Source organism: Hipposideros armiger, unplaced genomic scaffold (genome assembly GCF_001890085.2).
Source record: "Hipposideros armiger isolate ML-2016 unplaced genomic scaffold, ASM189008v1 scaffold_988, whole genome shotgun sequence".
In the NCBI taxonomy this organism is placed as follows: Eukaryota; Metazoa; Chordata; class Mammalia; order Chiroptera; family Hipposideridae; genus Hipposideros; species Hipposideros armiger.
Window position 1 is genome coordinate 496600 of NW_017732338.1, and position 24196 is coordinate 520795.

The following is a 24196-nucleotide window of genomic DNA, read 5'->3' on the forward strand; positions in this document are numbered from 1 at the left end:
CAATATATGAAGACAGTGATTCGTCATCAGACACAGATGAGGACAAGCTAATGGTTGGGAGTTTTGACAGTGATGAGTTGTATGAATTTTATGATACATAAAACGAGTTCAATAACTTAAGTAGTACATTTTTTTTCAAATTTCGGGCCCCAAAATTAGGGTGCATCTTATACACGGGAGCGTCTTATACATAGGGAAATATGGTAGTTCCATTTTAAAATCAGGTTTTTCCTCCTGTGGCCAGCAATTATGTGTAGGGTGATATTTTGAGACTGGGACAATCAATGGAGTCATTTTAAAGCTCATCTATTTTAAAGATATAGACTCTAGTGCTTAAATAGGACAAGAATCAGATGTGATTGGAGCTAAAGCACCGGTTTGAGGAGACAAACTTCTGTGAAGATGTTAATTTAACAAACAAAACCTGCGCACATACCATGTACCAGGCACTGTTCCATGTTCTGGGAACTGAAGCAGTGGGTTTCCATGAACAGGACAGTATTTTTACGTGATAAAAAAGCTCCTCTTTTATCAGGGGGACAAACCAAACAAGCGAAGTGTGTCAGATGGTGCTAAGTGCTATGAAGACCACTGACGCAGGGAAAGGCATAAAGTATAGGGGAAGGAGGTGACATTTTAAATGACATGGTCATGAAAGGCTTTACCGATAAAGTAATGATTGGGGGGAAATTGAGAAAGTGAAGTGCCAAGAAGGAAAGCCTGAAGGTAGCAGAGTTCCTGTGGCCAGGCCCAGGGTGGGTGCCCGGTGTGGAGGAAAAGGAGATCAGGTGTGGGACTCAAATGGAGGCGAGTAGTTTCTGTGTGGTAACAGAACAAAATGGGTTAGCTGCTTGGAGTGTCAGAACCCAAGGAACACAAGTCTTGTTGGAAGAAAAAGTTTAGTTTTATTTGTGACAAGTAAAGGAGGCAGGGGAATAATTTCCAAAGCTCTGTCTCCCTGAGGGAGGCTTAGTTATTGCTTATCTACACTATTTGGTTCGTTACATGTTGATTTCTTCTTGGCAGTTGGCTAAACTTGATTGGTGGCCCTTCTGGTCAAACTCATCCCTAGCAAGGACAGCATCTAGTAAGAACCGCCCAGACCTTGGGACCCTTGTCCTGAGCGGCAAATGAAACGTGGACTTGCAGTCTGAGTGAAGTGGGAGCCATTGTAGGGCTCTGAGCAGAGGACAGGTGTGACCTGGCTTGTAATTGAAATCCTCCATGAGGATGCCTGGTGGACAGTAGACTGTGAAGGGGCCGGATGAGGCAAGATCAGCTTGGTCACACTTGAGAGATGACAGAGGGTGGGACCTGTGTGTTGCTGTTGGAGACAGTGAAAAATAACCGGATTCTGTTTCTATTTGGAAGGTAGGGTTAGTAGTTTTTTTCTGAGCTAGTGAATGTAGGGTGTGAAAGAAAAAACACATGGATGACCCCAGGGATTTTAGCCACAGGACCTGGGATGGAGGTGCCAGTTGCTAAAATGGAGAAAAACATCCTTGACGGAACAAGTTTTGGGGAGAATCACAGGCAGAGTTTGAGATCCATGTTTATATCTAAGAAGATGATGTGAAATAGGCTGTTGGATATATGAGTGCAGTTTCGGGAAGACGCCTGGGCTGGAAACGTAATTGGGAGTTGTCAGAGCAGAGCTGCCCTGAGAGTGAAAAAGCCATAAGACCGGATGAGGTCTCTTATAAAAGGGGCTGGTAATGAAGAGAAGAGGTTCAGGAACTGAGCCCCAGGTCAGATAAACAAGAAATGTTTGCTCTGTACTCACAACATATGGATTCATAACTTACAATTCTGTAAGTGCTTCCTTCTGTAATTCTCCCTTTTTCCTGTGACTCTTAGAACAAGCAGCATAAATACTACCCTTGTTTTACAGTTGTGGGAAAATGCCCTCAGTAATGAAAATTGGGATTTTCACTCCTGTACTGTGTTGATGTCAGAACCATAGGGCAGTCACTTTGGGGACCCAGTGACATAGACACACATCCTGCCCCAAGGCACCCCCCCACACACACACACACATATTCTCACACAACTGCAGAGAGATCTCGGGCCTCCCAAAGCCTCCTTACAGAGCTCTGCTGCTGTTTCTCTTCCCTTGACCTCACCAGCTCCTGACCTGAGAAGATGCACCCCGAGAACAGGAGCCCCTGTGTGCTTCTGTTCAATGGCTGTTTCCTTGTTGCTGTGGAGACAGTGTTGACACAATGATGTAGAAGTGAAATTATCCTCTCAGATTTCAGTTTGACCCTTCAATTGGCTCTGGTCACAAATGAGGATGAGAGTGACGTGCGCCATCCCTGAGCAGAGCCTTTCAGAGCCCTTGAGTGGCCTGACTTTATTCCTGCAGCCTGGTTTCCAGGAGGAAGTGGACTGGAGGCATTAGAGCAGTAATACACAGAACATAAACCTTTACTGTAGTAAGTCCCTGGGACTTGGGGGTGTCACAACACTAGTAACCCGAGTGTAGTGACAGTATTAGAGTGTACCTTATTTTTGGGAATTACTTTATTCAGAGAACATTAAGTTGTCATGTTGTCTGTCACATGTGGCTAACGTTCCCTGTTTTCACAGCTGTGCTAGAATGTGTGATTACGCCTGATGAGGTCACATCCAGCTATCTGTTTTCCTTGGTTGAGGTTTGCTTTGTTGGTTGCCTTAAAAAAAAATAATCGAAAGCATGCTTTGCTGGAATATAAAATATCAATACAATTTTCATTGTGTGAAGTACTTCATAGTTACTCTATTAACAGTATTAATAAATGTGTGGACTGCTTAGAATAGAGTATAAATACTTAAGACATGTGGAAGTGAGAAGTGGATACAGTTTTAAATCTGCTTTAACCCTGCTCCTCCTCTGATTGGCTGAGCAGATTCAGACATACGTTTTAATTTTGAAATGCAGGGATTTGAACAAATCAGTGGTCCCAAGTGCTCATCCATGTGTGAGCCTCTGTTAAACTTTCCTTCATTCTGTAGAAAAATGGGAAAACTAAGGTCAGTGTAGTACATTTTCCTTAATATAAAAACTAATTCAATTTATTGGTATGAAGGACGAAATGTATTTGGGATGAAGGTTTCTTATTTCTAGTTTATCCTTATTACCTTAGAGGAAAGGGTAGTTTTTTATGAAATAAGATGGATGGCCACCCCACAGCAGTCTTCAGGGTGGATCTGGCTTTTCCTAGTTTGGGAAAGATTGTGGACAATTTTTTGATTCCCTTTTTGTTGCCTTACAGCTGCCGAACCATCTGCCCCCCTGCGCCAACCCCATGACCTCATGAGGCCCCGAGGAGGTGTCTCGGAAGACGGAGCCCCAATGGAATGATATTGGTCATCTCCCTTATCTGGATGGTTTCGGTACATTGACTCCATCCCCTGGGGTTGTGTGTGTGTGTATGAAGGCACAGTACGTGTTGGAATACAATGGGGACTTTCGGGAAAAACAGCAGTCAGGCATGTCATTAACAGACCTTGGAAAAAACAAGTTTCACTTCCTTGTATGATTACTAATAAAAGCTATGCGTTGGCCAGTTTGGGGGCTCAGTCCTCAGAGACTTGCGTCCCTTGGCCCCGCTTTAGCCCTACACTCGACTCTTCCTTTCCTTAATCCAGCGCCGCCCCTCTTGCACTCCACAGCCCTTGCTGCGCTGGACGGGACACCTTTTAACTTTCAAAGTGTAGTTGGTTTTCGCCCAGATGCTACAGCGAACCTGGCTTAGGGAGCAGAAATAGAACACGCCGTGCGGCTCCGGTGTGTGTCTCCAGGGTCCCTTCCTCAGAGCGACACAGTTGACTGTTAAGTGAGGCTCTAGTGCAGCCTCAGACGGTCCCTGGACAATGGGCCACCTGCCACTTGAAGTGGCAGAGGCGGGGAAGCTTTCCAGCACTAGAATGTCCTCAGAACAGTTCAGGGGAAAGAGAGAACTCTAAAAAGGGGTGTAGACTTTTAGAAGGGGTTTGCATTGTCGTTCATACTTCCGGACAAGGAACCCTAATTGGTGTCAGTCGTTAGGCTTCGGGGCCCACTGCCTTGTTCAAGGCCTCAGGACTCTGAGATGCCAGTGTGGGCAGGACCAAGGGCACCTTCTCTAACATCAGCCAGAGGGTGTAGCCACACTAAGATTTTGGGAGCCTTTCTCTGTGCAGACACCGTCCTAAGTGCCTTCTTTATCTATGTTCGTTTATTGATCATCCCAGCAATGTCATGTTGTAGTCACTCATTATTATTTCCAATTTAGAGGTAAGATAATGCTCACAGACAGTTTAAGTAATTTGCTCCAACTCAGCATTCAGAACACCCAGGGATCTTTCCTTAAGTCAGCGGTTCTCAACCTTCCTAATACCGTGACCCCTTATAACAGTTCCTCATGTTGTGGTGACCCCCAACCATAAAATTATTTTCATTGCTACTCTATAACTGTAATTTTGCTACTGTTATGAATCGTAATGTAAATATCTTTTTGTTTTCCAATAGTCTTAGGCGACCCCTGTGAAAGGGTCGTTCGACCCCCAAAGGGTTCACGACCCACAGGTTGAGAACCGCTGCGATGCTTTTGGTTTTTGCATAAATACATTGTTTTAAAAATGTACTTGAACTTAGCTTGGGAGAGCAAGAAATAAATGCCTTAATTATATGTGTGCTTTAGGGGATGTTCTTCACAAGCTCCATTACAAAATCATCACTTATTTAATGTTCACAGAAATCTGTTATGTAGGCATTTGCAGATAAGGACACATGCCTCAGGTTCACACTGCCAACTCCATGGTCTCCCCCTTCACACCACAGTGCTCAGAAAAGTTAAACCCATGGCCAGGGATCCTTACATTCCAACTCTCACTGTATATGTGTATTTTTTAAAGAGACTGGCTGGTGTGTGGACTTTTCTGAGCCTCGAAGAACATATGTACCTCCAGGCAAGTTTTACTTTTCTCTTACAAAATGCTGTTTTCCCTTTGAGCCTTTCCCCATTCCTATGATTAAAACTAGCCTCTCCCTTGAGAAACAAGTCTAACAAATACTGTGAAAACAGTCCTTAGATCTAGGTAGATGGGACTTCAGATCTGTTTCATTTATGTGTGCAAGGGGCTACTCAACCTTAACTCCTCAGGTCATTCACCTGGAAACAGGAGATTCCTCAGGGGTGACAGGATAAAATCAATAACATGCTAAGGAGAAATACACCAATGTTAGTTAAGTCTTTGTAACCCTTCTCTCTTAAAGTCCCAGGAAATGAAGAACTGTGGACAGGGTCATTCTAGGACTCGGAGACCAGGGGTGGTTGGGGGGGGGGGTTAAGCCAGATCGATTATCACCTCACAGCCTGGGAATTATAGGTCGTTGAAAAATTTACATAACAATGGAGACTTTCTCTGGCTTTCTCCACCCCCAGGCTAGTTTGCTGCACTTTGTTTCTAATACCCTTGGACAAAGCCAGATTAAAAACTACTGGATGAAACAGAAGACCACACCCTGTGTAGACGCGAACTTGGATGAAAAAATGAAACTGAAAACGGGCAATTTACAAAGCCTCGAGGCGGTTATATAACAGATGAGATAGAACCAGATTCTAGATTACATACATTTCCTTTATTAATCCCAGAGTAGTTAAAAAAAAATCCAGCCGCAGATTTGCTCGTTGGTGACGTTTATCAAGTATGGAGGAGGCGCTATGTCCTGAGATTTCAATTAGTTATTACACGAGCTACCCTAACCATGTGTCAAGTTTGGAGAGTTACAGATCTCTTAAGATAACGTGGGTGGCTCTGAAAAGAGCCTTTGGGTTGGGAGAAAAGCCGCTGATGCGCGAATCTACTTGGAGCTGGTGTACTTGGTGACGGCCTTGGTGCCCTCGGACACGGCGTGCTTGGCCAGCTCCCCGGGCAGCAGCAGGCGCACGGCCGTCTGGATCTCCCGGGACGTGATGGTCGAGCGCTTGTTGTAATGCGCCAGGCGCGACGCCTCGCCCGCGATGCGCTCGAAGATGTCGTTGACGAACGAGTTCATGATGCCCATGGCCTTGGACGAGATGCCCGTGTCCGGGTGCACCTGCTTCAGCACCTTGTACACATACACCGCGTAGCTCTCCTTGCGACTGCGCTTGCGCTTCTTGCCGTCCTTCTTCTGCGCCTTGGTCACCGCCTTCTTGGAGCCCTTCTTCGGGGCGGGCGCCGACTTGGCAGGCTCGGGCATGATCGGGATGACTACAAACGAGAGGAGCAAAACGGAAAGAAAAATAGTGAGAGCGGAGCACGCTGTGTTCCTTTTATACAGAGCTTCGCATGCAAATAAGGGGATAACTAAAGTCCTGTGTCTGATTGGTCGTTATTCAGTGTGACGTCAAACACTTAGCTCTGCCCAATCAGAACGGAAGAATTCGAAATTTGCATTTGCACTGGTTAAACTGAAACTGCAATTTTAACCAATGACGCACCCTTTTTTTCGCGACCAGAAAGGTTTATAAAAACCGGCCCCACTGCAGTTAAGTTACTTTCAGTGGTGGTTTCGAAACTCGCAAATGTCTGGACGCGGGAAACAGGGCGGCAAGGCGCGCGCCAAGGCCAAGACACGCTCGTCGCGGGCCGGGCTCCAGTTCCCCGTGGGCCGCGTGCACCGGCTGCTCCGCAAGGGCAACTACGCCGAGCGGGTCGGGGCCGGCGCGCCCGTGTACCTGGCGGCCGTGCTGGAGTACCTGACGGCCGAGATCCTGGAGCTGGCGGGCAACGCGGCCCGCGACAACAAGAAGACGCGCATCATCCCGNTTGGTCCCCACCCCCCCCATACACCGGGCTGAGCGCCGTCACCCGCACACCTGGGGTTCTTGGGGTTAAATGGCGCTAGCTGGGCCTCGCTGGTTAAATGGTGCTAACTGGAACTTGCTGGCCCCCCCCACCCCCCCTCCCAAGCCTGAGGCCAAGCCGTTTGTAAGTGACAGCTCCCTGTAAGTGACCAGGCCGGGAGCCGGTGTCCTCACTCGGGTCTCCAGCTCTGTGCCCCAGAGCCTGACTTCGCGTGTGGAAAAGAGGAGCTCCCTCCCCGTGGGACAGGCTCCCGGCGCGGCCCCGCCACCTCCCCCCGCCCTCCGCCTGCCGGCATTCCGCCCCGGATCGTCACCCATTTTCAGCAACTGAATCTTTCTCCACCAAAGGTCCCCCTTTTCTCGGGGCGTCCACATATTTCCGTAAAAGAGTTGGCATATTTTGGTTTGCTGTCCCTTTTAAGTGTCGTTGATAACGCGGCGCTTACACGCGCATTTTAGGTGCAGTTAGAAGCTGTGATAAACCGACGTTCGTTTTAAGCTCCGGTGTTTGTCAGGCGTTGGAAGGTGGTTGGGTGTCTATTCTGGCTGCTTCGCGGCGATCACGTAGTTTAGGTGGCGGCGAAGAAGCTCGCGTGGCGTGTCCACCTCCCCGGGAACCTTCCTCGTCAGTCCCCAGGTATCCAAGTGGGAAACGGCGTGTGCATGGTCCCCGAGTATTAAGAAGTCGGGTTAAGCTGCCCGCGAGGTGACAAGGGAGCCTCCTCCCCCGCCTGTGTCCCCGCGCTCAAGATGGCGGAGGGCGAGGGACAAAGAGCCCGCGCTGGGCGCGGAGGGAACCGGGGACAAAGGCGAGGCCGTGAGCCGAGGTGTGGCTCCCGGCTGGAGCGCGCGCGGCTGTTCCCCGCGACAAGGCGTCTGTCGCGCCAAAGGCCGCGGGGGAAACCGACTGCACACGCGGGGAGAGCTGGCAAGCGTTCAGCATACAGACAAATAAATGTATTTCTGACTATAACGAAAACCTAGGTAGCAGGATGTCACCTAATGAAGAAGACACAGATGTCAGCTAAACTTCATCATCAAGCAGACATGGTGGCTTCAGGACATTTCACCCCAATTATTAAGCATACACTATATAAAAAAAGAAGTAAAGCTTTCATATAATCACACAACTGAAACCAAATTCCTTACTATCCAATATTCAGTTCACATTTTAAAAACCCCTGTTATGCCCCAAATGTTAGAACCACCTCTGAGCAAACCAGATCCGTTCTGTCTCAGGCCTGTTACTTTTTCTCTTCTCTCCCTCACGTTTTGTTTTGTTTTTGACCATTTAGTTGCTGGAGATCTTACAGAATGTCCTGGTTTGTCTTGTTGACTGATGATCATTTTATTTTCCTGGACTTCTATGCCCTTCAATGGAGAAGTGATTTCCATGGGCTTGATTGAAATCGCGTTCATTTTCTTGTCAAGGAATAGTTTATAGATGGTGTTATGACCTGAAGGGAACCAAAATTTTGCCACCCTGAAGCTGCTCTTTTTTTGGACATTGATTTTAAGCTGTTTATTAAGAAAAAAGACTCAGAAAGGACCTTTGACACCCGCCCCCTTTCCTGCCCAAGAGATCCACAGAAAAGCCTACTTCCAGAAGGGAATCCTAGGATGTTCACCTTAGTCTTAATTTAAATTAAGTGTGATAAATAGGAGGGCTTCAGGCCCGCCTGTTAGCTGGATGCCCCTGGGTCCTATCGCTTTTGAGTTGCCCAGCAAGTATTGCCTGCCATCTGTGTTCTGCTAGTCCTCAAATACCTGTGAATTGCCCATTCCCACTTCTGAAATCTAATACTCCATCCCCCCCGCCCCTTTGTCCAAAAATGTCCTCTATTTCCAACATTCCCTCATTATCTTTGGAGTTTTCCTGCTAATGTGAATTCCCCATGTGCCTGCCTGTATTAAAAACCTGATTTTCTCCAGTGAATCTCTCTTAATTTGATTATTGTCCCAGCCGGAAACGCTTAGAAGGTGGGAGGAAAAGTATTCATTTTTTTAGCCCCCATAGTACACTCTATTGCACCATATCAAAAGTACATGATGTCAAGCTTATCCAATTTGAAAAGGATAGATTGATCACGGGCTTAGGGTGAGTACTGTATTTTCCCATGTATAAGACGCACCTTTTTTCGAAAAATTTGGGATCTAAAAACTGGGTGCATCTTATACAGTGGTTTTTAGAGTTCAAATGCCATAGATGGAACTGAGGATGAGGCAATATATGAAGACAGTGATTCGTCATCAGACACAGATGAGGACAAGCTAATGGTTGGGAGTTTTGACANCTCGGCTAATGACTCCCTTAAGTGTGTTCAGGAGCGATTTGCAACTTATTTTAAAAACAGCTCGCGGAAGGGCGCCTATGTATTTATTTCAATATCTCCATTACCACAACTTGCCAAATCTGTTTGGAATAATATCGTTACCAGGATCAAAGGTTCAAAACTACGAATAGAGAAGTAAACATTATCACACACTTAAGATACTGGGCGCAGAGGTGAGTATGGCTAGATAATGAAACGAGAATTACAGGAAAAGAAAACACACCGGGGAGGGACCCGGGCTTCCGTGGCGGGGAAATTCTTCTGAGGACTCGCCTTCGGGAGGAACACCGTTCTGGTCGGGTTTTTCGGGCTGGGTATAGGGCGAGTGGGCCCCATAGTTTTTAGCCTGGGGCGTGGGGGGAGGTCGGTTGGAAAGGCTTTGCCGCAGGAGCAGGAGTGCCGACGTGGCGGAAAATGTGGGGCCGAGGGACCTGCGTTTCCATGAAGGTGAAGCCGAGGCTCCCGTGCGACCGTCTCCAGGCAGAAGATAATCAGTGAGAAACGTGTGAACGTAAAAGGGGCTGTGCAATAAATTCAGTGACCGACAGTGACCTCACGGGGACCACAAACCCCTAGCGGGTAGGTCATGGTGGGTCGTCAGGCCCCAGCCCCATAACTTTTTAGTAAAGCGTTATCCTGGGTTTAAAGAAGCCGCGTCCACTGCCCTTGTACATCTAGGTTCACACACCCTTGAAATGCCAGAACCGATCCTCTTTTTCAGGCCCTTGGGAGGGGTAACCACCCTCCAAGAAGCACATGCTCTCAACTGTTCTGCACCCTGCTTTCTCCCGCCTGCGTGAAATCTTCCTTATCTTCCTTTCGCCTCCTTAATTGCAAGTGCACAAAAGATATTGTAAAACCGTCATTCCCTGGAGCGTCCGAGATCTTGCTTCCCGGCAATGTCGTCATTTTGGCTAAAAAAACTCTTGTGAAAACTCTCTACAGGTTTTGAGATTGTTAGATGGACTGTTTCCTTAGTTTTACGGAGTTAAAAAGTTCCGAAAATTCTCAACCCCGTACGCAAGACGCGGTGGGGGGGCGAGCGGCGAGGGGGGGGNAGACGCGCATCATCCCGCGCCACCTGCAGCTGGCCATCCGCAACGACGAGGAGCTCAACAAGCTGCTGGGCAAGGTCACCATCGCGCAGGGCGGCGTCCTGCCCAACATCCAGGCCGTGCTGCTGCCCAAGAAGACCGAGAGCCACCACAAGGCCAAGGGCAAGTAGAGGCCCGCTTCCTCGGCGGCAGCTCCAGCAGGTCCATTCCAAACCAAAGGCTCTTTTCAGAGCCACTCACTTTTTCACAAAAAAGAGCAACTCACGGTGTATGTCCTACTTGAACAAGTTCCAGCCTGTGTCCATGGTCGCCACAGCCCAGTAACTGCTAGTTACCATTTTGGCTCTCCTGACTTTTCTGTTTGAATGTGACCCTGGGAAGAGTGTCTTTTAGGAAAACGGTGACATAATCCGAGGGGTTTAGTAATTACAAGGGAGCAGTTAAGGAAAGTTGACAGAACCTGATCAGTCTTAAGGTGGACAGGTTGACTTCAGTGCTCTTGTTGAGCAAGTTAATTTTTTCTACTGATGAGGGAAGCCGTAGGGACCTGGAGGACTTGCCTGGCTAGCAAGTGTTCTATGCTGGGGGAAGTGATGGTGACAGCCAGAAATGTCGCCAAAACTCGCAGAAGATAGCCAAAATTAGAAACGTTGGGACAACGGCAGTCGCCGTGGTTGGTTCAGTTTCTGAAATGAAGGCGAATTCCATTTGCGGCCCCTTAGGGAAGCGGCGACATTGTTGCAGTTTGCCTGTCATCCCCGGCGCTCAAGCTTTACCTGTAATTCCTCAGGTAGCCCACCTAGGAACCCTGCCACATGGGACAAAGGTTTCAGTGGATAGGAAGTGGCAGTGAGGCGACCCGTTTAAGTTACTACTAAGTAATCATCTGAGAAAAAAAATACAAATCTTTTCAGAGCGTGGTCCTTGGAATCTTAGGATCCGTTACATAGAAATGCTGGGTCAATTTGCATCTTTTCATAATCCCCAAGTGATTCCCTGTTTACAATGTGAAATGCACAGAAATGGAACATTTAAATTTTTGGATTATAGACGACTATCAAAGGGAAGGGATGAAATGGGGAGCGATTCATCTGGGTTTACTAATTATTCACTAATCGCCTCGTTGACTCTTCAGCCAATGGCCTTTTTGCGCGGGACTTTTCAAAAAAAGTACGGCCAATCAGGACGTTTCTGAGGGTATATAAAGGCTTCCTCGTCTGCCTTCATCAGGTTAGTACCTTCTTTCACCTTCTGGGGCAATGGCACGAACCAAGCAGACAGCTCGCAAGTCCACGGGCGGGAAGGCCCCGCGCAAGCAGCTGGCCACTAAGGCGGCCCGCAAGAGCGCGCCGGCCACCGGCGGCGTGAAGAAGCCGCACCGCTACCGGCCCGGCACCGTGGCCCTGCGCGAGATCCGGCGCTACCAGAAGTCCACGGAGCTGCTGATCCGCAAGCTGCCGTTCCAGCGGCTGGTGCGCGAGATCGCGCAGGACTTCAAGACCGACCTGCGCTTCCAGAGCTCGGCCGTGATGGCGCTGCAGGAGGCGTGCGAGGCGTACCTGGTGGGGCTGTTCGAGGACACCAACCTGTGCGCCATCCACGCCAAGCGCGTCACCATCATGCCCAAGGACATCCAGCTCGCGCGCCGCATCCGCGGGGAGCGGGCGTAAACTGTCTCTGCGTGGTAACTTCAGACCCAAAGGCTCTTTTCAGAGCCACCCACACTTTCAATCGGAAGAGCTGTGAGTAAATCCCTGGTACCTATTCCCCACTCAAATGGTAGGACAGTGCGGCAGTCGCTATCTCGCTTGCGAGTGTCACTGGTCTTCCAGCTCATTCCTCTTTCCCGAGTGCATCTCAATCGCCAGCTCTTGCTGGCACGTCCCCGTTGTCCCTAAGGCACCGCGTGCTGCCTTTTCAGCATAGCCTGATTGTCTAGTCAGTGCCACATAACGCGGCGCGCGCCTCTGCTGTCACAGTTGTATCGCGGTAGTTAGCACGGATGCGCCGAGTGGCCGGGCTTGGATGTTGAGTTAAACGCCAGGAATTTTGAGCTTGTTTCACTAAAGAGCCTCACAGAATGCAGTGTTAGCATCCTGCGTGACCAGCTAACTGATCACACCACTGAAGCAGCCCTCGGACTCTGCACAGATGAGCCTGCGTAATCCCTTATTTGCTGGAATCCCTCAGGAGCCATTGAGAGAAGCTCTCCCACTTTCTCCAATAAAGGCGGCGCTCTGAGCCGCCCTAGGGCAATGCAGCATCTCGGTTCCGCCAGCTTTGGCAGGCAGCCAAGGGAGCTCCCAGCCTGGGGGTTCGGTAAACACGAGGCTCTTCAGGAACCAAGTGAAGAGTGAAAACACAAGTCCTAAAAGAATCACAGAGCCTGCCTTTCCCATTGCTGATTTAAGCCAACTCAAAGGCCCTTCTAAGGGCCCTCTGAAGACGGGGATTGTAATGGTGGCACTAAGGTCTTCTATTTTGAGATTTGGATCTCTGGTATAATTTGTTTTAACAAGTGTAGTTTAGCTTGGGACTTTTTGAAACCTTTTCTTTCGTAATGATGCTGTTTCCTATACATTGACTATGCATATACCAGTTTCAATGTTTCTATTTACTCCAGCCCAGTGCAGGTCCTGTGAAGTGGGAGAGGTTTCGCAACTGTCTGGGATCCACTCCTAGCTCCAAATTTTAATCTACATAACAAATGAAAAGGTTGTGATATCCAGCTTAACCGCATCTTCCCTCACCCCAATCGACTAGCCGAACTCAGTAGAAAATTCCACCACAGGCCGAGGCAATGTACATCCTGGTTAGAAAATATAAAAGTTGACAGCAGACAAAGATTCGATGCAATAGTTTGCAGTACTAGTTTCCAGCAGACTGCCCAGCCGACCCTCTTACTTTAATAAATCTTTCTTCTATATTTCTACCTAAGTTGTGAATTCTTTCATTGCCCGCGAGCAAGCAGACACAATATCCTGCAGTTGTGTTTGTTTTTGTTTTTCTTTTTTAAAAAGAAGTGTAATTTAGCCAATTCTATGTACCAAACTTTGGTTTAATGCATCTTGAGATTTTGTTTGAAGTCGTTCAACTGGGGACAAATTTGTTTCTGTACGTTACTGGGTAAACTTGCTTGACTTGTTTACTGGGAGTGAATGGAACTGGTCGGTGGTTTTCCGCGTGACGTTTAAGCTGTCTCTTAAGCAGCCTATCTGGCTGGCAGCTTTGTAGGCCATAAGTGAGTAGGTTGGTTATAAGCCAAAGTTGCCCTGAGAGGAGCTTTGCAGGCTAGCGGGAAGTGGGATGTAAGTATGATTTTCAGGTGGTTGAGGGGTGCTTGGTTTTGGCAAAAGGCTGAATTGTTTCCTTGTGTTTAGGTAGTTTGGAAGGGGCAGTGATCAAATGCAAACGCCGGGTAATATGGACACACAGATTACGAAAGGTGGGGTGCTTTACCCACATAAGATTGAATTTGGGGTCTGTTTTCTGTTTACCCCTTCTAAAGCTTTGTTCTTACGTGTTTGGGCACGTATTATAGAGAAGCTACTGCTATGGGGAGGTCTATGCCGCTTTCTCATGTTGGAAACCTCAACGTGCTCAATTCCCGTCTCGGTGCAAAGTTAAAAGTGAAGCAGCCTTGGCTTTCCTGTGAAATGTTTGTCCTTTCCACAGAGAATAATGAGGGCATAATTGATAATCAGGATTTCTAATGGGCGTATTGAAGGCCCGGCCCAGCCCTGGAGGCTTCTACAGCCTGGGCAAAGGTCATGTGGATTATAACCAGCAGCTTGGACATCGCTGAGCTGGCTACCACTGTAGGGTCTCAGATCCCACCGCCCGACTACTCATTCGGCATTGTCCCAAGTTCCCACCAGGTGAGTCTCATGAACACCAGTGTAAGAAGCCTATTTTCTAAATTGGTGTTTTTGGTCTCATCAGGAAAAGCTGAGCTCTCTCTCACGAGGAGTAAGCATTTGCAAACTGCATGTTTATGCGTGTCATAGAGTTAAATGGTCTTAAAGCAATTCCCCACAATAAGGTGCACCTAAGACAGTTTGATTTCATTGTAGTTCGGTGGTCTCAATGTTGACGGCCCATCACAACAGGTATGTCTTCTGAGTGAGTGGAGAAATTCACCAAGATAAAAGAGAGGAACCAGGCAGGCAGGACTGTAGCTTGTATGCCAATGTAGCACTTGGCATGCATATTAATCCAGTGCGGTGTCATTGGACTTCCAGACTCAGCCTGACCTCACAGAAGGCTTCGAGGCTGACCAGGGGGGCCTTCACATCTCACTGCATTTTCCTGAGTGCCCAAGCCCTGTGCCAACTGCACACAGTTCCATTTGGACTCCCAGTGGTGTCAAGCACTGGTCACCTCAAAATGAAAGTTTGATTCTAACTAGAGTTATATGATCATATTTTCTCCACTAAAGCGATGTAGCCAGTATTTATAACTCATTTATGTTGTACTAGGAAGCTCCAGTGTGCTACTGAAGGCTTAAGAACTCATCAATTTTCCTCTTGTCTTATTTATTGTTTTCAGGCATGAGCTGTGCAGGGTTGAGCCACAGTTGTCCCCTGAAATTTATTCTCCTTTCTTATTTAGTAATTAAACTCCACAAGTGCTGGAAGCTGCTGGATGTCTGGGGCACTCTGTCTTAGAGCTTTAAAAGAATTGAGATTGGAAGTGACCAGCTTAATCTAGATGGGCTAATTATCATTTAATGTGTCAATGCTATTTGGTTAATTAGAAAATAGTTTACAGAAGTCAGGACTGGCCTTTTTTGTGGAGAGCTGGAGGTCTGCAGTAAGGGTTAAGCCTGGCAGCTGGCAAGCTGACAGGCTCTCAGGCCCGGGTGAGCAGCGTGGGAAGGTTGCTAGATACATTTCATTCTCGCTGTGCTGCTGCAAGCCTACGTCACAAACAACCTTGAAAGTTACAGAGTGAAATGCCAACCTGTTAACAGTTTCTACTTGTTATACTTTGTCTCGCTTTGGGAACATTTGCTTCCCTACTTCCTCAAACTCCCCCGCCCCCCCCCCAGGGCGGGGGGAGGGGGGTGCGGCTTACTAGCAAAAATTGTAATCGCCATCCCTTAGAAGATAAGCAAGCTTGGCCTAAAGCAAGTGTGTGTAACCAGTATATAAGAAAAATGCCGTGCCTTAAATAAACACTTCCCTGTTTTTCTCAAACTGTCTCAGTCTGTCTGTCTCTCGCAGACTCCGTCTCCACCTGAGGGAACCCCTGGACCTGTGGGAGCTGGTCTCCCACACACAACCTTCCTTCGCAGCAAGGCATGGCCATGAGTTTTGGTCAAGGGTATCTTAGCAAAGGTGAAATTATACCACCCTCGGGGTTTCAATAAATGGTGGGGCTATTATCTTGCTTGCCCTTTTCAGCTTCCTTCGGGACAGAAAGCTAACATGATAGCTGGAATTGGAGCCGACATCTTGGGCCACAAGGTGGAAGGGATATATTAAGAATGACAACTGGAATGACAGATGGGCAATTCCCTTAATGAACGGTAGCCTCCCCTCACCCTTTCCCCTCTCCATCTCCCTTCCTACCGGTGAATTTCTCTGCTGAGGACAGTTTCTAGAACCAGTTTATGAGCAAAAGGGCCCAGCAGATGGGAGGAGACTGTGTACTGGGCCTTGCTTGTCTTAGAGAGTGAGCATGTGTTAACCTCCAGATCATTTCAGGCGGCTAACGATAGTCCCTAAGTACAAATGTGAACTCCACACATTATGACTCTTCTTTCTTGTTGATGCCTCTTCTCTTGCCATCTGTCTTACTCCACCTTCCTTCCAGAGATGCCACCAGGGAACCTGAAAAATATAAGGTTGTCAATTCAGCTTATGGTAATGCGCAGGAGACCTTTAGACTGATGCTTCTCCCTTGTTTGATCAGTTTTAATATCCACTTTAGATGAGCCATGAGGATTGTTTCTGTACTGCTCACTGCTTTCCCAGGACCTGTCACTTTCGGAAACTTAACACTCTCAATAAATGAAAGGACTGAGTCCTAGTCCTTCCACTGAACACTGTATGTAGGGAACTCTCAAGCACACTAAATCTGTTATTCTACTCTTCCCTAAGCGGGCCCCAACTCCATAATCCAACAGAAAGGCCCACTGAGGGTGAACTTGGAGGCTGACACATGTTACTGGTCCCTATATGCTGGGTAACTTCAAGGTATTTTGAAATCGAGCAGCAATTGCATTGTCTTTTCTCACCAGCCTTTTCGAAGGAAGACTGCACAAGGCCGGCTTCTTTGCTGGCTGCTAGGCAAGGATGTTACCAAAGCAAATGTAATTCTAATTAAGTCTAAAATGTATATTACTTGCGGAGCGAAGGGACTTATTTCATGAACCTTTCTGTGTCAATTTCCTCCCAATCCCTTCCTTACATTAGGAAATCCTCAGCCCCTCCCGTTTTCCAGTAACCATGTTAAGACTGAAAAACCACACAATGCTCTGAAAATTCTTACAAAGATGTTCAGTAGATATGAAAGGTCATTACCAATTAGTGCATGACGTTTCCGTAGACATTAAGCACCAGAGCTCTTTATGTGAAAATATGGGTGGCTCTGAAAAGAGCCTTTGGGTTGGGAGCAAAGCCGCTGACGCGCGAGTCTACTTGGAGCTGGTGTACTTGGTGACGGCCTTGGTGCCCTCGGACACGGCGTGCTTGGCCAGCTCCCCGGGCAGCAGCAGGCGCACGGCCGTCTGGATCTCCCGGGACGTGATGGTCGAGCGCTTGTTGTAATGCGCCAGGCGCGACGCCTCGCCCGCGATGCGCTCGAAGATGTCGTTGACGAACGAGTTCATGATGCCCATGGCCTTGGACGAGATGCCCGTGTCCGGGTGCACCTGCTTCAGCACCTTGTACACGTACACCGCGTAGCTCTCCTTGCGGCTGCGCTTGCGCTTCTTGCCGTCCTTCTTCTGCGCCTTGGTCACCGCCTTCTTGGAGCCCTTCTTCGGGGCGGGCGCCGACTTGGCTGGCTCAGGCATGGTTCCAGATTCCTCTGACAGAAAACCAGCACAGTGAACCTTTTCTCCAACGCGGGGCTATATTTGTAGGGCATCTATGCAAATAGGGCTAAATCTGTGTCAGTTCCTGATTGGATCAAATCAGCCAGCAAGGTGACTTCAAATCTACTTTTTGATTGGCTGTTTATGAGGAAGCATAGCCCGGGATTCTATTTTCCCTCAGAAAAGTTTTCGTATTCAAAACGGAGACAAATTAAATCAATGTTAATAGTATCTATTTATGAACCATGCGTCGACCTAGATCAGGACCTAAGTAGACAAAGATTGATTGAATTTATTCCTCCAACGTTCCTTGCCAAAGTAGTTACAGGTTGCTAATTCTAGGGAAGAGAATACAGAAGTTAGCTAGTCATTTGTTTTCTTTTTGGTCCTTTTTCTGTTCTTAGCAATGTGTTCAGGAGTATGCCATTGACATTCCCACTTTGGTCTGATCGAAGCCAGGAACATTTAAGCTTTTTCAAGAATCAAAAAATGGACACATTTCAAGAGAAGAGGGATTTTTCTATTTGTAATCTCAGAAAGGAATATCTGGGAGCGACGCAGTGTTTGTTGGAAGGTTCGAAATAACGAAATAGGGTGGTTGTACTGATAAAATAAGATTTTTTGTCAAAGAGAAAAGCTTTGATAAAAGACAAAACTGGACTAGATCGTTTATATTCAACGCGGAATTTTTGAAAACGTAGACGAACCCTGCAACTTTCACTTTCAGTTCTTCCTAAACTCAATCTCAAACAAAAATATTAAGGAAATTAACAAGGAGATTCAGGAACGCCTAAAACATGTAAAATACAGGGTAAATACAGGGCAAAAAACTGAGGGAACATAGCAGAGCACATTTCAAAAGTTCAAGATTTTCTAAAGTGGGATCCTGTAGCCAATCACAAAGCCTAATTCAGAACTTCATTCAGGGCGCGAAATTTGAACATTGGGGCCAATCAGGAGTAGGTTGCCGTTATAAATAGGAGGAAGACCAGAACAGCGTTCAGTTGTGCAGTCTCAGTAACCTCTCACTATGGCTCGCACCAAGCAGACAGCGCGCAAGTCCACAGGCGGGAAGGCTCCGCGCAAGCAGCTGGCCACCAAGGCGGCCCGCAAGAGCGCGCCGGCCACCGGCGGCGTGAAGAAGCCGCACCGCTACCGGCCGGGCACCGTGGCGTTGCGCGAGATCCGGCGCTACCAGAAGTCCACGGAGTTGCTGATCCGCAAGCTGCCGTTCCAGCGGCTGGTGCGCGAGATCGCGCAGGACTTCAAAACGGACCTGCGCTTCCAGAGCTCGGCCGTGATGGCGCTGCAGGAGGCGTGCGAGGCGTACCTAGTGGGACTCTTCGAGGACACCAACCTGTGCGCCATCCACGCCAAGCGCGTCACCATCATGCCCAAGGACATCCAGCTGGCGCGCCGCATCCGCGGGGAGCGGGCGTAAGTTGTCTCAGCGACTGGTAGTTTCAAACCCAAAGGCTCTTTTCAGAGCCACCCACACTTTCCATCGGAAGTGCTGTGAGCAAATCCCTAGTTTCAACCACCCAGAGAAAGGTTGGCAGTGCGGCGGCAGTTGCCATTTTGCCTGCGTGTCACTGGCCCCCCAGGTTCCTTCTCTGTCCACCTGAGTACAGCCCAATCCCAAACTGTTAGGGCCTGGCAGGCACGTCCTCGTCCCTGATGCTCCGTGTGGTGCTGTGTAGGCCGTGACAGTTGTGCTGTCACTTGCAGCTGGGCAGAGCTGCGCACCGAGTGGCTGCGCCTGGAGTGGTGGCCGGGCGTTCCCGCCAGGAATTCAGAATTTATCAGTACAAGTAACCTAAGCTCACTGCTGGATGTGTTGCTAAGGCAGAACCTGGGCTTCGGAGATTAAGCTGACTAACCCTTTATTTGCTGGGTCCGATTCCCTCAGGAGCCATTGAGACAAGTCCTCCACTTTCTCCTAAGGCGGGGTTTTGAACTGCCCTTGGGCAATGCAGCATCTGGGCTCTGTCAGCTTTCGCAGACGGCAGCGATGGGGGCCTGCAGTCTGCGGGCTCGGTAAATACTGGAGGCCCTTCAGGAACTAATTAAACAGGTCTGCACTTCAGGTAACACCCAAGTCCCGGCAGGAACCACGCAGCCCGGCTTTCGCAGCAGTTTATTCAACAACTGCAGACTGGCTGGTGGAAACCGTCTGCTACAGACCCCGGAAGGCAGAGTCACAAACTTCTGGAACAGCTCAGTGCTGTTGCAAGCTTGTAAGTGATAATAGCACCACAATGTGACTCCCAAGTGACCGTTGATTGACAGGATCATTAGACTCACAGTCCTCATTGCAGCACTTCTGTATCTTTGCACAAAACGTTTTCAGGTGGAAGACAGGGAATATAAAATGAAGCAACAAAACTGGCATCCGGTGGAGGAAGACACAACACTTGTACGTGAAAGTTCTTAACAGCATTATTTGTAATAGCCCTAAAGTGGTAACAACTTTATCTTTAAATTAACGCTTGATCACACAAATTCTTGCACTGACTAATACAGTTGAATTCTACCTGGCAATAAAAAAGGGAGGTTATTGATACAGGTACCAGGCTGGATCTCAGTCATGTTTCCTGAAAACAGGCCAATCTCAAAGGTTACATATTGTATTATTCCATGAATGTAGCATTCTCATAATGATGAAATCAGAGATGGAGAACAGGTTAGTGACTGACCCACGACAGGGGAGACAGAGGTGGGTTCCTGTGAGTATAAAGGGGTGACATCCAGAGTTCCTTGGTGATGGAACATTTTTTTATTTTGGCTCTGCGGTGGTGGTTCCAAGAATGTACTCATGGGAGAAGATTGCACAGGACCCTCCTCACATACAGATACAAATGAGAGCATGTGAAAACTGGTGAGAACTGAATAAGGATAATTATGTAGGATATCACAGTTAGGAGAAGCTGGGTTCAAAGGACTCAATTTCAAATTAATAAGGTAAAAAAACCCAAACCTGTAACAATTCTTTAGCAGTTGCTACTTTGTATCACTCAGGAGTCTATGGCTTGCTTAGCAAATCAACAAGACTTTTGCCATATAAACAGCAGGGTTTTTTTTGCTTTCTTCTGGCTGTTCTAGAGGTGACATACCCATTTGGCTGATTTGGTTCATGTATGTTTGTACATGATTTTGGAGATAGATATTGCTGCCCCTACCTCAAAAGAAAATTGAGTTTCAAAAGCTGATTTTATAATCTCAAATTTTCTAATGGGTTCTTGGCTGAGTTATCCATGGTGCTTAGGACAGTGTGCTTGCTATTTCATAAATACACAATGGTAAAGAGAAAAAAAAAATCACTGCCCCAAAATGGCGTCACTCATGCTAAAAGCCCAAGATACCAAACCTAGATTTCATATCGGGTCTAATTGCAGTTCCAAATTCTCCCAGAAACATAATTAACCAGGATGGAATTTTTTGATCCAGCACTAACTAGTAAAGCATTCTGTCACAGGAGCTCTCTCTAGCCACCTCACACCTAAGAGACCCAATCTGCATGATAAAACCGTCTTTCTGCTTTCTCCTCAGGAAAGTTGTGCAGGCCTAAGAGTAAGCCTTTCTTTTCTTTTTCTACTAGCTCCCATGCCCCACCCTTGTCCCTCTGAAAACTTTCCATTTTTAGACCCCTCAGGTCGCCCTTCTAGGTACTAAATGGGATGTTGCCCAATTCATGAATCGCTTAGTAAAATTAGATCTTCCAATTTACCCAGTTTAATTTTTTTTAACAGTGCAAATCTGTTAAAAAAGATTTTTAAATTTTGAACACTCCATTGCATTCTAAAGACATCATTTATATCTTAATGTTCTCATAGACTAGCTCAGCATTTTTTTTATATATAATGCAAAAATCTAGGAATGCTCACATTTTTATTTCTGGCACTTGCATAAAATCCCTTTGCATAGCTTCAGAGTTTAGGACAGCTTTGCTGGAATTTCATGCACCAGCCCCGGGAAAGCAGTCTCCTCTCCACCCTCTGTCCTACACGAAAGGAATGGCATTAGCCCCTGGCAATTTTCATCCTTTTCCTCTTCAATCCTTCGTTTTTAAATGCATATGTTCAGTGTAAATGATAGCGCTGGACATACGGCGTTATATGGGAAATGTTTTAAAATCCTTCCATGTGCTTTGGTCCTGTCTGTACTATAAACCTGTTGTTTTTAAAAACATCACCAGGGCGATAGATAGGATTTGATTGTCAACAAACTAAATGCCAGTCATTTTGCTTTTATGACTCAGTTATCAACAGGTATTTGTCCTTTTTAGGGACAAGGCCACTAACACTCCGATTAACAAACATGCCCATTAACAGCTTGAGAGCAGCCATTCAGGGATTCCAAACCCGAAGCCTGGGTGGGTTGCTTGGCAGTATTTTTGAAAATTGCTGTTTCTTGGGATTTGGGCCTAGTCAAATCCAGTTCCATTCCAGGCTGGAAAAGATCCAAGAATATGCATGGGAGAGACAACTCTCTAAACACACAAACGAGGTAGTTTCTGTACATGTTTGACACCCCTGATTAGAACTATTTTCTTACCAGAAAATCTTCCAACCCCGCGTTTACTAGGGGCGGGAACTCGGGGCGGTTTTCCTCCTTCGCGGGTCTTTCGGTTTCAAACGAGGTCCGCCCACTTGTTATTTAAGAGGCTGCCACGGCCAGTGTGGGGCAGACGTCGCAGAACCTGGTCCTCCACCATGTCTGGACGCGGCAAAGGCGGCAAGGGGCTCGGCAAGGGCGGCGCCAAGCGCCACCGCAAGGTGCTGCGCGACAACATCCAGGGCATCACCAAGCCCGCCATCCGGCGCCTGGCCCGACGCGGCGGCGTCAAGCGCATCTCCGGGCTCATCTACGAGGAGACCCGCGGGGTGCTCAAGGTGTTCCTGGAGAACGTGATCCGGGACGCCGTCACCTACACGGAGCACGCCAAACGCAAGACGGTCACGGCCATGGACGTGGTGTACGCGCTCAAGCGCCAGGGCCGCACCCTCTACGGCTTCGGGGGCTGAGTCTCCACCCGCAAGCTCGCTTTCTGGAGCAAAACCAAAGGCCCTTTTCAGGGCTACCCACTTTTTCTACGAAGGAGCTGACACTTGCCATTTGGTCGAGGGAAGCTCACCTACCACTTCTAACAAGTGGGCTCTAAAGGACACGTTCTTTTATAAACACAGGTAACATGAGTCATTGTATGGTATTTGGCCCTTAGGGAAAAAGGTGTGCTGCCTAGGTTTTCCCTTGCGAGCCTGTTTAATAAGAATTATAAGCAGACATTTCTAGTTAAGTTGTGCATACAACAAGCTAATCTGCAAAGCAAGTCAGAGACGTCAGTATTAACTAAATTTTAGAAAGGATGAATGCTGAGGTCCCTGCTTGTGAAAGTGATATAACTTGTACGTCCCCACACACGAGCTGAGGGTAGAAGCCAGAGTCCAGCTCCAGGGAGCGTGCTTTGCAGTCTCTGGCTAACAGTAAACAATGCTGCCAAGTCTATCTGCCTGTGGTTGTGGGCTGTTACCTTGATGCCAGGTAGCCTTTGTAGGGGAGTCAACATTTTACTTTAACTTCCCTTGCTGGGCCTGAGGGTTACAGTAACATAAGACTGAAAGGGCGCAGTATAGGCCACTGAAAAATGTGCTACTTTGGCTTGTGACTTATTTAGGGCTGAAGACAATCAGGGCACAGCAGTCAGGAGAAACTTCTCCCTTTGTCTAAAAGAATTTAGGTGTGTGTGGGGGGAGGGCGTCTGTCCCAGAAAACGGGTTATAACTGGAGATAACTTATCTGAATGACCCACCTACAGGTGGGGCAAACCTCTGACCAGCAAAGGTGTCTGCCCTTATCTTCTTGTGAACTGCCGCTCTTTGCCAACCCCCCACCCCCTTCCCCGCTTGAAGCCCCAGGACCCATCCACTCCTTAGCTCAGGATGGTGTATAAGTCGCCATTGCCTGACTACCTTTGGATCTCAAATATTTATGGTGCTCTTGTATGTTACGCAATGAAAATGTTCTCCTGTTATGAAAACTTGATTACTTGATGATTAGACCAGCCAAGGACCCAGAAGGGAGGAAGGGATTTTTGTCTGCCCCAACAAGACAGATTCACAGGAGTAAAGCATGCAAATGTATTTAATATAAATGTTATGGGATGGGGCATCCTCACGTAGAAATGATGACGTTTGCAAGTCATTGGGGTCTCTAATTGCAGTGGGGTGCAGTGATTGTAGGGCTGAAAGCATGCATGTGGAGACCTGTCAGGAATCTGGTCACTGACAGATAGGACCAGAAGGCTGAGACAAAGCTTTCCTCTACCCTTTTAGAGTCTCCAGCTGGGCTTGAGGATTAAATTGACATAAAACAGATAAACAGGAGAGAAGCACACATTTTATTTAATATTGTTACAGATACAGGGGAGTGTTCACTGGGAAGTGAGGACCCAAACGTGGTTAGGCCTAATTGCTTATATACTAGGTTGAATAGAGTCGTAATTGTGAAATAGTAACTAAAATATATGGGGAGACTGAAGGAAGATAAGGGTTATTTTAACAAGGTCTGTTAGTGTTGGGAGCTGGCTGGGGTCAGCCCGGGACACTGAGGCTTTAGGTTGGCGAGCTTGGGTCTCCAGATAGATACAGGCCTGGGGTGAGCGGCCTTGGAGCAGTTTGGTAGGGACCTTTGGGACGGTGCTTCCACCTTAAACTGCTTCCAGAAAACGTAAGTGCAAAGAGTGAAGACCCCAGCTTGCTGACAGGAAAAGCTTATGGACTAAGGGCCTCAGTTGCTCATGGACTGTGGACTTGCAGTTTCAACATACATCACCACTCTGGGACTTTCACCATGGACCTGCTTCACATGCTTGGGACTTCCTACTGCGGGCTTGTAGACAGTTTCTATTTGCCTCAGTTTAACCTTGCCTAGCTATATCATTGGTTTATATTG

The 24196-nt window shown here is 47.7% G+C and overlaps 5 protein-coding genes across 6 annotated transcripts; 3 read left to right on the forward strand and 2 right to left on the reverse strand.

Annotated features, from left to right (window-relative positions):
* Positions 1–5766: 5766 nt before the first annotated feature.
* Positions 5767–6233, reverse strand: LOC109375752 (histone H2B type 1-like). Its single transcript, XM_019631281.1, has one exon. The coding sequence runs from the start codon at positions 6206–6208 to the stop codon at positions 5828–5830; it is 381 nt and encodes a 126-aa protein (XP_019486826.1). The 5' UTR covers positions 6209–6233; the 3' UTR covers positions 5767–5827.
* A 289-nt stretch (positions 6234–6522) lies between these two features.
* LOC109375747 (histone H2A type 1) lies at positions 6523–10452 on the forward strand. Of its 2 annotated transcripts, none has more exons than XM_019631275.1 (2): positions 6523–6776; positions 10224–10452. In XM_019631275.1, the coding sequence occupies exons 1-2, from the start codon at positions 6534–6536 to the stop codon at positions 10371–10373; spliced, it is 393 nt and encodes a 130-aa protein (XP_019486820.1). In that variant the 5' UTR covers positions 6523–6533; the 3' UTR covers positions 10374–10452. The 2 variants fall into 2 exon arrangements, with proteins under 2 accessions (XP_019486820.1, XP_019486819.1); XM_019631274.1 differs by having other exon boundaries at positions 6523–6759; positions 10207–10452.
* Positions 10453–11446: 994 nt separating this feature from the next.
* Positions 11447–11944, forward strand: LOC109375744 (histone H3.1). Its single transcript, XM_019631270.1, has one exon. It carries the CDS (start codon positions 11463–11465, stop codon positions 11871–11873), a length of 411 nt encoding a protein of 136 aa, XP_019486815.1. The 5' UTR covers positions 11447–11462; the 3' UTR covers positions 11874–11944.
* Positions 11945–16786: 4842 nt separating this feature from the next.
* LOC109375749 (histone H2B type 1-like) lies at positions 16787–17227 on the reverse strand. The gene has a single exon (XM_019631278.1). The coding sequence runs from the start codon at positions 17222–17224 to the stop codon at positions 16844–16846; it is 381 nt and encodes a 126-aa protein (XP_019486823.1). The 5' UTR covers positions 17225–17227; the 3' UTR covers positions 16787–16843.
* A 1037-nt stretch (positions 17228–18264) lies between these two features.
* Positions 18265–22269, forward strand: LOC109375766 (histone H3.1-like). Its single transcript, XM_019631297.1, has 2 exons — positions 18265–18604; positions 21942–22269. The coding sequence occupies exons 1-2, from the start codon at positions 18276–18278 to the stop codon at positions 22267–22269; spliced, it is 657 nt and encodes a 218-aa protein (XP_019486842.1). The 5' UTR covers positions 18265–18275.
* The last annotated feature ends 1927 nt before the right edge of the window (positions 22270–24196 follow it).